The sequence below is a fragment of the Oncorhynchus masou genome, chromosome 11, assembly GCF_036934945.1.
Source record: "Oncorhynchus masou masou isolate Uvic2021 chromosome 11, UVic_Omas_1.1, whole genome shotgun sequence".
Lineage (NCBI taxonomy): Eukaryota > Metazoa > Chordata > Actinopteri > Salmoniformes > Salmonidae > Oncorhynchus > Oncorhynchus masou.
Window position 1 is genome coordinate 48280696 of NC_088222.1, and position 19420 is coordinate 48300115.

Below are 19420 nucleotides of genomic sequence, written 5' to 3' on the forward strand. Positions count from 1 at the left end.
TTTAGACATCCCCAGATGTCTCCCAATTCCGTGGTATCCAATTGGTAATTACAGTTGAAACTACACTCTTTCGTCCCATGCCCTCCTGCAAACAGCAAAATAATTTATATTTCTCAAATGGCAGTCAAGCATTGATTATCATGCCACCTGAATAAGACCCTCAATATTTATTGGAAAGGTACATTAAACTCATCACTGTGCACTTTAACTACCCTGTGAAGTTCATAACTTATGTAATCATCAGCCTAATAGTACCACACACCATATTATGTCACTCCAAGTTTACTTCGATATGACGGTTATTATATAAATATTTGCACACAAAGGTGTTTCCACCGTCATTTCTCACATAATTAATTTGACAAAGATCCCACCATGTCAAACAAACACTATCGGTCAGCCTTTATAAAAATTGTACCAAAACTGTTTCCATCACAGCTGTCATTTAAAAAATATATATACGGTATGACTTCACTTGCATAAAAACTGTGGATCGAAACATGGTTAATGACAAAGTCCACTTCACAAATAATGTTTGATACTCAGGCTGTGGAGTAGGACTACCGATCTTCACTACCACCGGGCCTTCAGAAAAACTCAATCTTTCTACCCTTTTCGGCCAGCAAGAAATGTCATGTTCCTGGTGTTCTCTTCTTCCAACTTTAGGGCTAGCTTCAAACTTCCCTTTTCCAAATCTAAAAACAGATCACCTTGCAGAACCCACCTCCAAATTTCAAATTATTAAACTCAAGTGACAAACAATTTTTCCAATACATTTATTAAGGCAATAATGTGATGTACTGTGGTAGTCTGAAAGCAAAATAGTTTGTTAGAGAACACCATAACTTCTCAACCACACGTGTGGTGTTTCATTTAAAGGCAAAATTACTTGATAGAAAATGTTATCCATACTATCTATATGTTTTAAAAGGCTCAAAGATCCTTCTTAAAAGTGGCTTTAACTGAACCTATTTCGTAGCTGCATCATACACAATACTCTGTGGGTAATGTTAAACATTTGTCTATATAAATACATAAATCACAACATTTTCAATGTAAAAGGTGCCACATTCATCATAAGGGACAATTACAGGTAACAGCACATTCTACGTAACCATCCCATCCTCTAATATCACAGATTCTCTCAAACGTCAAGAACTTAGTTCTTACTTGCTCACATACAGAAAAAACAAAATTCCGAAGTGCAGTGTGATTAATGTGACCTCTAGAAATGTACACAGTCCACATAATAATGTGGGAGAAATGTATGTGGACCTGAAACCAGAGATGTTCACAGTATTATAAAGGGGTCCTTAAAGGAAACCTATCTTCCATTCACATTAGTAAACAAAAAGGTTATCCTCAACCAGGTCTTATGCAAATATGCAGTATAACAATATCCTCAAGTACCTTTACATGTTAGTAAAATAGCTAACGCCAGTGTTTTCCATAAGTACATGGAGTAGCCAGCCAAATAGAAAAAGCAGCCAGCCAGGGAGATCCGGGCCTGAGAGGTTAAGGTGGGCATGCCCCCTGAGATTTTTTTTTTTTTACAAAACAAGCTCTATTTTGGCGGCCTCTGGTACATTCTAATGTCCTGATTCAATCCAATATACACAGCTAAATTACGTTATAGTTTAATGACTTTCCCTCCCAGGGCTCGGTTTCCCAAAGGAACAAAAGGCTTACATGTGTTTTAACTATGCATCTTTCCCACAATAACCAAAGATGTAACGTTTCCCAAAACACCACGCAGAAAGAACATTTGCCAAATGTGTCGTTGGAGCATGTGTCGATACTGATAGGATCAAAAGAAAGGCAGCGATTTGTTTCCGTTCACCAAACAGATCCGTTCAAAAAGACCCTACACTGGCAAGTCTTGTCATGGGCTACGAATCCTAGGAAAAATAGAAAACAAGATATTTTGTTTCTTTGACCCGATACGCTGTATTATTTAGGAATAGTGAAGGGATATAGGAGAGTGACTTTATTCCGTCAGTTCGACACCTTTTATAAACTAGTAAAACACTTGCAGTTCGGTCGTCAATCAAAGCACAGTAAACAGCCTACGCGCCTCACTCCGTGGCTGTATTGGCCTATGAAACACGCAAAAAAGAAAAATGAATGTGCCATAAAACAATAAGTGGATTTCAACTCATTTTTACCACTTTATATGGGACGTGTTAATTCACTCACAGGAGATGAAAAATAAGCATCATGCTCTCCCTCCTCCGTGAAAAGATTAGACTGCAGCCAACCACAGTATACAAAAAATAATAGGTATTGAGAGCTGGGACAGACAGCAGAGGGACAAACCATCAGTTTCCCTGTCATTGCTCACTTTTTGACTGACAGGTACCTGTCCTATCAATACATCACTAGAAGTTGCATGTCATTCATTCAAGTGGGAGAAGGCTATACAGACTTTTCTGACTAGCGAATTGAAACTTCTAAATTAAAAGCCTAGTTAGTTTATGAAGTAGCCGGCTTACAATGAGTCTTATCGGCTATTTAGCCAACGACCTGTACTTATGGAAAACACTAACACATTCACATGATTAGGCACAATCTAAAAATGATTATATTATAGAAGAATGTGAACAAGCCCATTATTTTCAGATTGTAGAATATAGAAAAGGGTTAATAAAGTTGTTATTTGCATGACTGTACATAATGAGAACTTAACCAAATTGGAACAACTCACTAAAACAGTAAAATCATTCAAAAACAAAGGATTGCTGCAAAGCTAGAACTGTAAGGTGCAGACAGCAGAGTACTACAGCGAGGGCAGAGACTAGCACAAGCCCTAGTCCTGCTCCTGCCTCATCACAGCAATGCCCACTTGGGCATGACGAATGGTGCGTCCGTGGAGCTTGTACCCATCCTGTTTCACTACAGTAACGGTGCTGGGCTCCCCTCCCTCAGCAGGAGTGTGGCACACTATCTCATGCTGGTAAGGGTCGTATTTATCCCCAACAGGGCTCATCTTATTCAGGCCGTGCTTTGTGAAGATCCCCTGCAGCCTGTCCTGGACCTGAGCCAGCCTCTGGCCCTCCTCTTCCTGCAGGTTGTCTGTAGTCTTCTCTAGCAGGTCAGCCACCTCAACCAGTTCACGGCAGAAACTCTGGATCCCTGTTTGAGTGGTGGTAAGGGAGAGGAATTAGAACTGCACAAAGTAGAGCAGCGGGGGGAACAATATACAAAAGTTGAGAACGATCATTGGAAAAACAATTTGACTGAGAAAATGTATTTTGTAGTAAATGTCGTTTATTTTCATTTTATGAATTGAAGGATATTTTTTTATGTAAAAAATGTCATTAGATTTGGGGAGGAATCGCCAGAAATTCTGGTGGGAAAAAATTGGGGTCCCCAGAAATTCAGGCGAAAATGAATACCACTGAAGTAGAGGGACCATACTAGGTATGATGTCAGGGTAGGAGAACAAACATCTCACCAAAAAGCTTGGCGTCTTGGACAAACTTCTGAGTTCTTTTTCGAACATTGTCAGAGTCAGCCATGGCCCTTTTGTATCTTTCCTGAAATACAATACAGTATAGTACATCATACGTGATTAAATTCTTTGTATTTCCAGGGGAAAATCTAAACAAATCTATGCCGGCTGTAGGTAGCACCAGTCAAGACAAAGAATCTTCCTCCTTACTCTCACCGCCATCAAGGCTCTTACCGTGAGCTCCCTGACCTGCTCCTCCAGCTTGCTGGCCCTCATCTCCAGCAGTTTCACATTGGTCATCACATGGCTGGAGTCATCTGTGGTGTCATCACCATTGCAATTATCACCTGTTCCCCAATGCTTTGCCGCTGTGCTGTACAGGCCAATCAAAGCCCTGGAAAGCAAAACACTATTCAATTGTGCACCTAGCAAGAGACCATTTGGCTAGCGGTGTTTCTGTAGTGTAGGCTACAATGTAGGCCTACAAGTAATGGCAGAGTTTGGAAAATAAATGCCCTCCTGATAAATACAAATCATCATGAAATTCTTCTGCCAAGAAGGCCCTACTTTGCAGTCAACATTTAGTTGTTTTTTTTGGGAAAGGCTTTAGAAATTAATTCAAACAGCACATGACTGAATTGCGCGTCTCGAAGATTTAACCAATACTTTGGACCAATTTTTTTGTAATATTTTTAGTATTTTATCCCCCTTTTATCCTAATTACAAACTTGTCTCATCGTTGCAACTCCCCAACGGGCTCGGGAGGCGCAGGTCGAGTCATGCGTCCTCCGAAACATGAACCGCCAAACCGCGCTTCTTAACACCAGCCCGCTTAACCCGGAAGCCAGCCTCAATGTGTTGGAGGAAACACCGTACAATCTACGACCGAGGTCAGCCTGCAGCCACCCGGCCCGCCACAAGGAGTCTCTAGAGCGCGATAAACCAAGTAAAGCCCCTCTGGCCAAACTCTCCCATAACCCGGACGATGCTGGGCCAATTGTGCCCTATGGGACTCCCAGTCACGGCCGGTCGTCGTTCAATTCTGTGAGCTGCTCCATGCAACAACCAGTTGAAAACTGAGCGCTCTTGCTGCCAATGCCGCCTGATATTCCACTGAAACTAGCCATGTGTGTGGCACGCATGTTGATATATTTCACGTGCTTTGCGATTGTGTAGGCTACTTTGTGCATAATTTCTCTATTGTACTACATAATTGATATGGCATACGCCAGCACTACACTGCTTTGATACACATCAGTGGGGATTAAGAAGTGAGTATATGCAGAAAAGTGGGTATACGGCAGCATATACCCTCCACTACACCAGTGGAGCAAGGGATAAATACCCAAGACGTGGAGATGATGGGGAACAGTGTGTATATCACTGTCTTTGCCAAAACTTTGCAATGTTTAGATCCATTTTTAGATTAACTTCTCTGAGTATTGTTCCGTTACCTTTTTTCAGTATGTTGTCAAAAACGCTTTTTTAACTATTGGGATTTTTGTAGATGATATGTAGCAAAGCCTGGAGTAGATCCACAGATAACGTAATCTCTATTGTACTCAACACTACCCTTTCCCACCTGGACAAAAGGAACACCTACGTGAGAATGCTGTTCATCGACTACAGCTCAGCGATAAACACTCTAGCGCACCTAAACCGCATCAATAAGCTAAGGACCTAGGGACTAAATGCCTCCCTCGGGCAACTGGATCCTGGACTTCCTGACGGGCCGCCCCCAAGTGATAAGGGTAGGCAACAAATTCTGCCACGCTGATCCTCAACACGGGGGCCCCTGAGGGGTGCGTGCTCAGTCCCCTCCCGTTCTCCCGGTTCACCCATGACTGCGTGGCCAAGCACGACTCCAACACCATAATTAAGTTTACCGACGACACAACAGTGGTAGAACAGTGATTACCGACAACGATGAGACAGGCTATAGGGATGTGGTGCCAGGACAACTGTGGTGCCAGGACAACTGTTGATTGAATTTGGCGGCCTGCAATTTATTGTTGGTGAGGGGCTCCGCTAGTCCTAGACAGGCCTACAGCTTATACACCTAATCAAATGGCTACCCAGACTATTTGTGTTTTTTTTACACTGCTGCTACTCACTGTTTATTATCTATGCAGTCACTTTACCCCTATCTACATATTACCTTAATTGCCTCGACTAACCTGTACCCCCCCCCCCCCCACACACATTGAATCAGTATCAGCCTCGTTATTGTTATTTTATTGTTGCTCTTTAAATTTTTTACTTTTGTTTATTTAGTAAATATTTTTCTTAAACTGCATTGTTAGTTACGGGCTTGTAAGTAAGCATTTCACGGTACAGTCTACACCTGCCGTATTTGGCACATGTGACAAATACAATTTGATTTGAAGAGGGGGATCCCAGCTTTCCATCCCTACTTTTTTTTTTAAATTTCTTAATATGCGCTAACAGCACCATTTTAAAACAAATACTTTTTAGCAGCATGGCTAAGCACATTACCTCTTGGCAATTCACAGTGAGTGTATAGAGGAGAGTGGGGCAAAATGTAACACTGGTCAATTGTAGAGTAACTTGGGATAAAACGCCACCCTACCTCAACATTTTTTGGGGGCGTGACTTAAAATTGTGATGAGACAGATTACATATTTAGAGTGCAAGAGTAGTGGCAACCAGGGAAAGTGTTGGGTGAAAAAATTGTGACATGAAGTAATTTCTATGTGAAGTACAGGCAGGGGACTTGTTATCCTGGTTGGCGGTTTACTCCAAGTTACACAAACAGGTAGGCCTACATTATATTCACTGTGTTTATGCAAGTTTTTGGGGAAATCTTTGCCTGTGTGTGTGTAGGTTATCCACCCCTCCGAAGCATGATTCCGAAATTAGGGACAGAGATTTTTAATTAGAGGAGAAATAACTAGCATTGAAAAAGTTAATTGAGGATACTATAGTTTTTACGTTTCACATTGCATTTATTAACTTAAAAAAAGGTAAGAAGTGTTTTTAATTCTAGTGCTGCTCTGCACCCAGAAGCTTGTTAGCTAGCTAGCTAACATTAGCTCTGGTCCACTTATTCCTATGGAAAACTCCCAATGGCACATGAAGCCAGAAGTATGAATTTGAAGCATACCATTTTGCTGAATGGCACATAAAAAAAGTGGCCATAAATAGCAAAGGATCATGGTCGGTGTAGTCGTTTTCATCCTGCCTGAGAGAGTCAACCCAAAGCTGCTAGACATCAGCATCAATACTGGTAACATTTGGCTCTGGAAAACGTACCTCAATCCAGGAATGAGAAACACATTGCACTCCAAATTGTTCCACTATCCCAACTGTTACACAGAAGATTGAAGGACTGCTGACTTAAAAACTAGCAGTCGTTTAATCTTCTCTGTGTAACAGTTGAGATAAAGGGCAATTCGGAGTACAACACATTTCTCATCCATGGATTGAGGTATGTTTTCAAGCCATATCTCGCACCGGCTCCACAATGTCTTAAAACCTGTTGCGACTCTAGGGGCAGTATTTTCATTTTTGGTGAAAAAACCCCCGTTTTAAACGGGATATTTTGTCAGGACAAGATGCTAGAATATGCATATAATTGACAGCTTAGGATAGAAAACACTCTAATGTTTCCAAAACTGTAAAGATATTGTCTGTGAGTATAACAGAACTGATGTTGCAGGCGAAAGCCTGAGAAAACCTGGGGCATTTCCGGATTGGATTTTTGAAAGCACTGCGTTCCAATGAGTCCCTATTGAGCTGTGAAAATGCTATCAACCAGCTTACGCTTTCTACGTATTCCCCAAGGTGTCTACAGCATTGTGACGTAGTTTTACGCATGTATGTTAAAGAATAGCCGTAGGCGGCTACATTTTACGCGAGAGTCACCATGGGAGCCATCAGGGGTGACTCTCTCGTAAAATACAGAGGTAGCCATTACTCCAATCGGTCCTACTGAAAAACAAATTGTCCCAACGGATATATTATCGAATAGATATTTGAAAAACACCTTGAGGATTGATTATAAACTACGTTTGCCATGTTTCTGTCGATATTATGGAGCTAATTTGGAATATTTTTCGCCGTTTTCGTGACTGCAATTTCCGGGCGATTTCTCAGCCAAACGTGAAGAACAGACAGAGCTATTTCGCCTACAAAAATAATCTTTGGCTATCTACCTGGGAGTCTCAAAGGTAAACGATTTAATTGGATTGCTTTTCTGATTTTCGTGACAAGGTTGCCTGCTGCTAGCAAGGCATAATGCTATGCTAGGCTATCGATAAACTTACACAAATGCTTGTCTAGCTTTGGCTGTAAAGCATATTGTGAAAATCTGAGATGACAAGGTGATTAACAAAAGGCTCAGCTGTGTTCCAATATATTTCACTTGTGATTTTCATGAATAGGAAGATTTTCTAGGAATACTTATGTCCGTTGCGTTATGCTAATTAGTGTTAGGCGATGATTACGCTCCCATGCGGGATGGGAGGTCACTAGCTAGAGGTTAATATAATATGCTGTCTGACCCTAGTGCAGGCTGTAAGCAAGCTGGTCAGATCTGCTGGCGAGACCTGCCATAGGATATCAACAGTGAGCACAGTTACATGCATACAATAATGAGATTATTGTGAATAGTCAGATTAATTTAATAATTTGTTTAAAACATTTAAATCCTTTGCAAGAATAACGATTTCTCTAATAATCCTGTTTACATGGACACCTCTGAAATCAGTCTAGCCGATGAGATTTTGATAAATCGCCAATCAAAACAAACTTTCTACCACATTGACCATGTTATTTTTGTGAATAATTTTTTATTTGTATGTGAAAACTATTTCTAAGATGCATACTTTCAGTTTTTCCAAACTCACTTCACTCACACATAAGAGGGAGACTTGTGCTACCGGTGCTGCACGTGTGCAGATCAAATTTGCCGCTGCAACGCCGAATTACATTACCTTAAACCAAACAAGATAAGCAGAGTATGGTGTTTACAAGACTACTTCCATAACTGCCATATTCAGTTTAATATTGAATTATTAGTGTGTATGTAAACATAATCTGTGACAATAGTTGGCTGGTAAGTTGGTGGTTGAAGATATCCCTCTAGTGGTGTGAGGGCTGTGCTTTGGCAAAGTGGGTGGGGTTATATCCTTCCTGTTTGGCCCTGTCCGGGGTGTCCTCGGATGGGGCCACAGTGTCTCCTGACCCCTCCTGTCTCAGCCTCCAGTATTTATGCTGCAGTAGTTTATGTGTTGGGGGGCTAGGGTCAGTTTGTTATATCTGGAGTACTTCTCCTGTCCTATTCGGTGTCCTGTGTGAATCTAAGTGTGCGTTCTCTAATTCTCTCCTTCTCTCTTTCTTTCTCTCTCTCGGAGGACCTGAGCCCTAGGACCATGCCCCAGGACTACCTGACATGATGACTCCTTGATGTCCCCAGTCCACCTGGCCGTGCTGCTGCTCCAGTTTCAACTGTTCTGCCTTATTATTATTATTATTATTCGACCATGCTGGTCATTTATGAACATTTGAACATCTTGGCCATATTCTGTTATAATCTCCACCCGGCACAGCCAGAAGAGGACTGGCCACCCCACATAGCCTGGTTCCTCTCTTGGTTTCTTCCTAGGTTTTGGCCTTTCTAGGAAGTTTTTCCTAGCCACCGTGCTTCTACACCTGCATTGCTTGCTGTTTGGGGTTTTAGGCTGGGTTTCTGTACAGCACATTGAGATATCAGCTGATGTACGAAGGGCTATATAAATACATTTGAATTGCCTGCTATTTAACTGATAGTTTGTCTGTCAAATCTGTGTCTTGGTGTGCATGGCCAGCAACTTTCATAGACAAAAACCCCCTGAACGTTTTGTGCCATTTGATAAAGAAAATGACAGCTGAGTTGTAAGTCCTGCGACCCCCAGCACATATGACAAAATCAACAGTAGAAAACAAAAAATATTGATCCGTTTTAAGCAAATGATCTTGTTGAGCAAAAAGCTTTATACTAACATTCCCAATTTTTGGTCAAAAGGGATCTGTAATTCCCACTGAGGTATAAAGAAAGGTAATTCCCCCCAATTGTATGTGGTCAAAACGTGTTTATGTCATGTAATAACATACTGTCCACATCATGGAAAAGAGCGTAATATAAATTAATTACATATTCAATTATTTTGCTATATCTTAATTTAAGATGATAGTAAATGAAGCAAACTCAAGATTTTTTCAATTCTATAATCACATTTCTCACTAGTTTAACCATTTAGCTAAAGATTTTTTAAATGCACAAATTAACTGCGAGATCTAGTTTAGAAATAACTCCCATATTGAATGTGCAGATCCTGGTTCCAATGTCAGTAGCCAGGTTTCCATCCAACCTTTTAGAGTAAAGTATATGTAGGATAAACAACGTAATCACAGGCCTGGTGGAACTACAGATTTGTAACTTTCCAAATGATGCGAGAAATGGCGGTGGAAACGCTTTTATGCGCACATATTGATATAATAACAATCATATCGAAGTAAACTTAGAGTCATGCGATGACATGTGTGGTCCTCCCACTACGACTCGGTAAAGTATGCAGTTTATTATACTACAGATCAAATAAATTATGATGAACTGCACAGGGTGGTGAACGTGCAAGATGATGGGCTTGATGTCCCTTTTCATAAATATCGAGGGTTTTATTCTGGTGACAAGACAATCGATGCTTGGCTGCTGTTTGACAAATAAAAATAATTTCGCTCTTTTGTCCATACTAATCTCATCATGTAGGCTATACCCTACATCCGCACTGTATATGCAAGATGTTGGCTAGAGTGCATATGCCAACATTAGCGGGCACATTTACTATATATAACGCACATTTTCTTTGTGACAAAATCGCCAGTAGAGTTAAATGCGATAGAAACCCATTTAACTTCTATTTGTTATTCGGTACATGGTAATTTAACCCCAAAATGTATGTTGAAATCATCACGCAAAGACTAGTCAATATGATGGAAACATTTCTGGTGGGAAAATGCACATTGTTTTTATGCAGATTTTAGAATAGTCGCATGAAAATCTGTTGCCAATTGGGATGGAACGCTATTTTATGGCAGCAGCCCATTCCTTCGACTTCCCTACAAATAACTAGTTAACTCGTTATGAAGCATAACTGAGCTAGCTAGCGAACACTGACTTAATCTAAAACTGTCAAAAGTGAGCTAACCGTTAACACTATTAAATGAACTAATTTTGCTAAAAGCAACGTTAGCTCGCTAGCTAGCTTTTGTTACCGCAGCGTTGAAAGTTGTGTCTTTACTTTACACTGTATTTTTTTTCAATAGCTCGAGGGATATGTTGACAAACCTCACCTGTGATCATTCGACAAAAATAGTTGTAATCTGCCGGCGCAGTTGAGACTTTTCCGAACCAAGAAAAGACAGCACACGGCCATATTATTCAGACTCTGTTAGCTAGTTACATTCAATTACAGCAGAACAAAGCCAGACCTGTGGAGAGAAACCACTTGCAGGGGCACACCGTCGGCTGTGGGCGGGGTCGTTTCCCACCACCACAATTTTCATTTGCGGAGGCTTTCCAGACAGACAAGCGATGGGCAAAGCTGGGTTCGTTTGCTGGAGTGGGTTCTTCTTCGATGAGGTTTAACGGTGGTTGGCATCCAATAAATGTTGCATTACCGCCACCTACTAGACTGGAGTATAACTCCTTTATACTTTGCTTATCAACAAAAAAATCAAATACAACAAATACCCTACCATCTAACACTACACTCACACTACACTAACACTACACTCACAAATTGATGATTTGGGGTGTTTAATTTAACTTTTGTACACCTGTGGTGTTCCCGGTCAAAAATGACCAGTCAAAAGAAATTAATGGGTGAGATTATAATTAGCACCCCTACTCTTACGATAAGTGCCACGCCACCTTGTCTGCGTCGCACCAAACGACGAGCATCACAAACATGGGGAATCTTCCCCTTCAGTTGGACAGCTTTCACATTCACCTCTACCAAAGTAATCACTCCTTTCAATGGCGCCCTTTTCTTGAGAGCAAAACAATTCACATCTCTTGTCCCCATTCGTTTAACATGGAGCGCCTGCTCCTTCTGACCAGCAGAAACACATACAAGACAACCTCTGGTTACCCTCACTGATTCCACAGCACCCAACTCTGTTTTCATCCGTGCTGAAATCTCAAATGAATCAGCCAAAAGGCAAGGGTCCACTTTTTCCAAAAACTTCACTCCTACCATCACAGACTCATCTTTATCCTGACCTCAGTTTTCGAGAACTTTGCCACACTTACCAAGTCTTCTTGAACTGCACTGTTGTTTAAGGGCTTGTAAGTAAGCACTTCTATACTAGTTGTACTCGGCGCATGTGATAAATAAAGTTTGATTTGATTTTGTTCTTGACTTGTCAAGGGACGCCATTTAACCGGCTGTCACAATCTCCGTACAATCAGCACAAACCCCTCTTTCAGTGGGTTCGCCTGTGCATGTCAGTACAAAAACGTTTTGCAAAGTTGCAGTTAGAAATGCCATGCATAGAACTGACATGATTCCTTATAATCAGAGAGGCATGTTTGCAGTGGTGGAAAACATACCAAATTGTCATACTTGAGTAAAAGTAATGGTACCTTCATAGAAAATGACTTAAGTAAAAGTCACCCAGTAATATTTGACTTGAGTAATAGTCCAAAAGTAGTTAGTTTGAAATATACTTAAGTATCGAAAGTAAATGTAATTGCTAAAATATACTTAAGTGTCAAAAGTAAAAGTATAAATAATTTAAAAATACCTTATATTATGCAAACCAGACGGCACAATTTTCTTGTTTTATTTTTTTTACGGATAGCCATGGTCACACACCAACACTCAGACATAATTTGCAAACGAAGCATGTCTGTTTAGTGAGTCCGCCAGATCAGAGGCAGTAGGGATGATGTTCAGTTGATAGTGCATGAATTTTACCATTTCCTGTCCTGCTAAGCATTCCAAATGTAACAAGTACTTTGGGGTGTCAAGGAAAATGTATGGAGTAAAAAGTACATTCTTTTCTTAAGGAATTTAGTGAAGTAAAAGTAGTTACAAATATAAATAGTAAAGTACAGATACCCCCCAAAAAATACTTAAGTAGTACTTAAAAGTATTTTTACTTAAGTACTTTACACCACTGCATGTTTGTTCAACATAATACATTTATATTTGAACGTTGGACAACGTTGTGTCCGTCCTCTTGCTGAACGCGGCCCTGGCCTTCTCCCTACTTATGTGAAGCTAGCCACAATAACGAATTTGAGGTTCCCCTTCAAAATAAAAGTCTATAAGTCTATCGTTTGAAAGTGATGCAAACTGATACAAATTTGAAAGATACAAAGAGTAGAATCATTCGATATTTGCACTAGATATAGCCCTTGATCATGACTCTAAGTTCCATTACATTACACATAAGAGTCATTGGACGAAGGCGTCTTCTGTAGGTGGGAGTTTTGTTTACAGCCGCAACGCTCGGTCTGAACATTAACACGCATCGCTTGCAGTACGGTTTTGAAAGCAGAAATAATAATCATTTTTAAAAGTTTAATTATACCCACGCTTATGGTTCTTGCACGGCATTTTTTCCTTGTTTCAGCGCTTGTTAACGGAAAACAGATGGAAGACAGAGTGGATTACCTGTGCTAATTAGCTATCTGCATCTTCGAACACGTGTGTAAACGGAAGACGGGCGCCACAAACGTGTTGTCACTGAAAAATACTGTCGGCTGCAACTGTTAAACCCGCTTATATAAGTGTGTAGTTTGTACAGTAAGTGTGTATTTTGTATTTGTGAAATTATTTTGATGTGATATTAAAGTACAGGGATTTATGTTTCTAGAACCATATTGCAATTGAGAATCGACTCACTGTTTTGGCATCCAGAGACAATTTTCCCTTTCTACGGAACATGTAAGGTCCTTGGACTAAGGAGTAACGTTAGGCTCCTTTTGTCCAATATTGGGCTAGACTAGATAATGCTAGAGAATGTTACATCATTTAAGATTAAATACAATAATGAATGAGTGACAATAAACAGAAAACACTTTAAATTACATTGTACTGCACTATACAGCCTTAGCTATGAATTGTGTACTCTGAAACAAGGTATCAGCTTACACAGTGACACCCACACAAAACAATTCTCAGGAGTTTCCACAAATATTAGCAATTTAGCTCTTATTGCAGGACTTTGACTGTGGGAAATCACCTTCACAGTCAGCCTATTGTGCCAGTTGAATATTCAAATTGCACTGTACAGCCTAACCTATGGACTGTGCACCTGTGGAATGGGGTATCAGCCTACTCATTGACACCCACAGGTCATAACTATGTAGAATTTACACAAATATTACCATCTTAGGACTCTAAAACCACTGTGAAATAAGCCACATTAGCTCACCAGTCAAACTTCTGCTATATGTGTATTGAACATTCATAGCTAATGTAGCTCATTTCACAGTGGTTTCAGAGTCATCCAGTAAGAATTAAGATGCAAATATTTGTGTAAACTCTACATAGTTCTGATCCGTGGGTGTCACTGAGTAGGCTGATGAAAAAACATTAACACAAATTAAGATTTGTATTTTTTTCTGCAAATTTTTGTCCCACTAAGCCAAAACCAGATGGGATGGTGTATCGCTGCAGAATGCTGTGGTAGCCATGGTGGTAGCCATGCTGGTTAAGTGTGCCTGAATTCTAAATAAATCACAGACAGTGTCACCAGCAAAGCACCCCCACGTCATAACACCTTCACCATGCTTTACAGTGGGAAATACACATGCGGAGATCATCTGTTCACCCACACCATGTCTCACAAAGACACAGCGGTTGGAACCAAAAATCTCCATTTTGGACTCCAGACCAAAGGACAGATTTACACCGGTCTAATGTCCACTGCTTGTGTTCCTTGGCCCAAACAAGTCTCTTCTTCTTATTGAAATCAAATCAAATCAAATTTTATTTGTCACATACACATGGTTAGCAGATGTTAATGCGAGAGTAGTGAAATGCTTGTGCTTCTAGTTCCGGCAATGCAGTAATAACCAACGAGTAATCTAGCTACCAATTCCAAAACTACTACCTTATACACACAAGTGTAAAGGGATAAAGAATATGTACATACAGATATATGAATGAGTGATGGTACAGAGCGGCATAGGCAAGATGCAGTAGATGGTATCGAGTACAGTATATAGTATACATATGAGATGAGTATGTAAACAAAGTGGCATAGTTCAAAGTGGCTAGTGATACATGTATTACATAAAGATGCAGTAGATGATATAGAGTACAGTATATACGTATACATATGAGATAATATAATGTTTACATACCCTACATTATTTAAGTAGCATTGTTTAAAGTGGCTAGTGATATATTTTACATCAATTCCCATCAATTCCCATTATTAAAGTGGCTGGAGTTGAGTCAGTGTGTTGGCAGCAGCCACTCAATGTTAGTGGTGGCCGTTTAACTTCTTCGATATAGGGGCGCTCTTTTAATTTTTGCATAAAAAAACGTTCCCGTTTTAAACAAGATATTTTGTCACGAAAAGATGCTCGACTATGCAGCTTTGGAAAGAAAACACTCTGACGTTTCCAAAACTGCAAAGATATTGTCTGTGAGTGCCACAGAACTAATGCTTCAGGCGAAACCAAGATGAAATTTCATACAGGAAATGCCCCAGATTTTGAATGCGCTGTGTTCCAATGCCTCCTTATATGGCTGTGAATGCGCCAGGAATGAGCCTACACTTTCTGTCGTTTCCCCAAGGTGTCTGCAGCATTGTGATGTATCTGTAGGCATATCGTTGGAAGATTGACCATAAGAGACTACATTTACCATGTGTCCGCTTGGTGTCCTCCGTCGAAATTATTGCGCAATCCCCAGCTGTGTGCACTTTTCCATTTGGTTCAGAGGAGAAAGGCAACTGCCACAATTTTTTTTTTCACCTTTATTTAACCAGGTAGGTTAGTTGAGAACAAGTTCTCATTTACAACTGCGACCTGGCCAAGATAAAGCATAGCAGTGTGAACAGACAACACAGAGTTACACATGGAGTAAACAATTAACAAGTCAATAACACAGTAGACAAAAAAAAGGGGAGTCTATATACAATGTGTGCAAAAGGCATGAGGAGGTAGACGAATAATTACAATATTGCAGATTAACACTGGAGTGATAAATGATCAGATGATCATGTACAGGTAGAGATATTGGTGTGCAAAAGAGCAGAAAAGTAAATAAATAAAAACTGTGGGGATGAGGTAGGTGAAAATGGGTGGGCTATTTACCAATAGATTATGTACAGCTGCAGCAATCGGTTAGCTGCTCAGATAGCTGATGTTTGAAGTTGGTGAGGGAGATAAAGGTCTCCAACTTCAGCGATTTTTGCAATTCGTTCCAGTCACAGGCAGCAGAGTACTGGAACGAAAGGCGGCCGAATGAGGTGTTGGCTTTAGGGATGATCAGTGAGATACACCTGCTGGAGCGCGTGCTACGAATGGGTGTTGCCATCGTGACCAGTGAACTGAGATAAGGCGGAGCTTTACCTAGCATGGCCTTGTAGATGACCTGGAGCCAGTGGGTCTTGCGACGAATATGTAGCGAGGGCCAGCCGACTAGAGCATACAAGTCGCAGTGGTGGGTAGTATAAGGTGCTTTAGTGACAGAACGGATGGCACTGTGATAAACTGCATCCAGTTTGCTGAGAAGAGTGTTGGAAGCAATTTTGTAGATGACATCGCCGAAGTCGAGGATCGGTAGGATAGTCAGTTTTACTACGGTAAGCTGAAAGATGTTCTGTTTGCGGTGGGAATCCGGGGTTAAAAAAAAAAATAGGTCCGTTATGCTCTGGTTACCATCGCGTTGTTCGAACTGGCGAGAGCTTTCCGAGCTAAGGGTTAGCTGATGACCGGTTAGCTGAAGACCGCTAGCATAGCAGGTGGTTAGCTGGCTAGCTTCAGTTGAGGGGTTCCGGTTCCGAAGTAAATATAAATACTTTAGGAAAAGTAGCTACATTGGGTGAGGCAGGTTGCAGGAGAGTATTTGGAAGCGAGCAAAAATGTTTTTAAAGATATGCGAAGAAAAATATCTAAAAAAAAATATCTAAAACGAAAAAGAGACGATATTTACAGAGAGACGATACGACAGGATGACTTACTGCTACGCCATCTTGGAACTAATGATTTATCATCGAATAGATATGTGAAAAACACCTTGAGGATTGATTCTAAACAACGTTTGCCATGTTTCTGTCGATATTATGGAGTTAATTTGGAAAAAAGTTAGGTGTTGTAATGACTGAATTTTCAGGGTTTTTTCTTAGCCAAACATGATGAACAAAACGGAGCGATTTTGATGCACCTGTACTGACCTCGCCTTCTGGATGATAGCGGGGTGAACAGGCAGGGGCTCGGGTGGTTGTTGTCCTTGATGATCTTTATGGCCTTCCTGTGACATCGGTGGTGTAGGTGTCCTGGAGGGCAGGTAGTTTGCCCCCGGTTAATGCGTTGTGCAGACCCCACTACCCTGAGGTTGAAGAGGCGCTGCTGCGCCATCTTCACGATGCTGCCTGTGTGGGTGGACCAATTCAGTTTGTCTGTGATGTGTACGCCGAGGAACTTAAAACTTACTACCCTCTCCACTACTGTTCCATCAATGTGGATAGGGGGGTGTTCCCTCTGATGTTTCCGGAAGTCCACAATCATCTCCTTAGTTTTGTTGACTTTGAGTGTGAGGTTATTTTCCTGACACCACACTCCGAGGGCCCTCACCTCCTCCCTGTAGTAGTGGTTTCTCAGCAGCAATTCAACCATGAACGCCTGATTCACACAGTTTCCTCTGAACAGTTCATGTTGAGATGTGTCTGTTATTTGAACACTGTGAAGCATTAATTGGGGCTGCAATTTCTGAGGCTGGTAAATCTAATGAACTTATCCTCTGCAGCAGAGTTAAGTAATTAATTAGCATTTTATTGCATGACATAAGTATTTGATCACCTACCAACCAGTAAGAATTCTGGCTCTCATAGACCTTTTAGTTTTTCTTTAAGAAGCCCTCCTGTTCTCCACCCATTAGCTGTATTAACTGCACTTGTTTGAACTCGTTACCTGTATAAAAGACACCTGTCCACACACTCAATCAAACAGACTCCAACCTCTCCACAATGGCCAAGACCAGAGAGCTGTGTAAGGACATCAGGGATAAAATTGTAGACCTGCACAAGGCTGGGATGACCTACAGGAAAATAGGCAAGCAGCTTGGTGAGTAGGCAACAACTGTTGGTTCAATGATTAGAAAATGGAAGAAGTTCAAGATGACAGTCAATCACCCCCGGTCTGGGGCTCAATGCAAGATCTCACCTCATGGGGCATCAATGATCATGAGGAAGGTGAGGGATCAGCCCAGAATGACACGGCAGGACCTGGTCAATGACCTGAAGAGAGCTGGGACCACAGTCTCAAAGAAAACCATTAGTAACACACTACGCCGTCATGGATTTTCTGGATTTTTGTTTTAGATTCAGTCTCTCACAGTTGAAGTGTACCTATGATCAAAAATTACAGAGCTCTACATGCTTTGTAAGTAGGAAACACTGCCGATTTTGCAGGTTATCAAATACTTGTTCTCCCCACTGTAACTATAACCAGTTAGCAAGTCAGACATTTCCGAGTTTCCTAGTTCCAAGTAGTATGTGAACGTGGCATAAGAACCACTACACACGGAAGACGACGGCCATCTGTGACCATAGCAACAAAGTAAACTAACACTTTCCATGTGTGGAAAAGTGAATCGCTATAACACCGTAAACCTGCATGAAAAGTATTTACAGACTACAGAAATTATGAACCCAAAAATCGATTAGAAAACAATGTTTTGTATTGTTAGATGTGACTCTGCAAACCTATAATATTAACTAGCTAGCTAGAGTGTCTGGCTAGCTGATCTGTTACATGTACGTGCTGACGTATATCACCACGCAGGCTACGTTGTGTCGAGTGTGGTTTAATGAGCCTCAACCAATGAAAATGTATGGTGGGCAAGACCGGCCTAGGCCAACCACACCCAGTTCCATGTGCCATGGCATGGGGTATTTGGACCCGCCCCAGCCGGTTCCCACTAGCTTCGATACACGTGCCAAACTCATTCCATGGAGGGCCGAGTGTATGCAGGTTTTCGCTCCACCCTTGTAATTGATTGATTCATTAAGGTCACTAATTAGTAAGGAACTCCCATTATCTGGTTGTCTAGGTCTTGATTGAATTTAAAAACTCCAAAACCTGCTGATACTCGGGTCTCCGTGGAATGAGTTTGACACCCCTGCGCTATAGGCACGGTAATATATTAGCACACTGAGGCAGGGATGCTTTGTAAAATAATGTTTATCTGATGTCATGGTTCAAGTGCAAGTACAGATGATCATATGTAGTAATTAGTGACAGCGCCACCATCAGGCACTCCAGTAAAATACATAATTGTGAGATGTTACCCCACTCTTACACCAAGGCACCTGCAAGTTCCCGGACATTTCTGGGGGGAATGACCCTAGCTCTCACCCTCTGATCCAACAGGTCCCAGACGTGCTCAATGGGATTAAGATCCGGGCTCTTCGCTGGCCATGGCAGAACACTGACATTCCTGTCTTGCAGGAAATCATGCACAGAACGAGCATGGGAAACAGTGTTTAAACCCTTCACAATGAAGATCTGTAAAGTTATTTGGATTTTTATGAATTATCTTTGAAAGACAGGGTCCTGAAAAAGGAACATTTCTTTTTTGCTGAGTTTATAGATGTTATTTTAACTCAGTGTTTCACATTGCAAACAATATGCAAATAAACTTGTTCTTTTTTTTTACAACATAACATAGACCACAATTGTCATCACATAGTTATTATTAATATATTTTAAAATTATTTAAT

General features: G+C 41.0%; 1 protein-coding gene across 1 annotated transcript; it reads right to left on the reverse strand.

Annotated features, from left to right (window-relative positions):
• Positions 1 to 760: 760 nt before the first annotated feature.
• Positions 761 to 11068, reverse strand: LOC135548775 (grpE protein homolog 2, mitochondrial-like). Its single transcript, XM_064978678.1, has 4 exons — positions 10805 to 11068; positions 3686 to 3845; positions 3455 to 3536; positions 761 to 3132 (listed from the first exon to the last, which is right to left on the reverse strand). Exons 1-4 carry the CDS (start codon positions 10885 to 10887, stop codon positions 2807 to 2809), a joined length of 651 nt encoding a protein of 216 aa, XP_064834750.1. The 5' UTR covers positions 10888 to 11068; the 3' UTR covers positions 761 to 2806.
• Positions 11069 to 19420: the final 8352 nt, after the last annotated feature.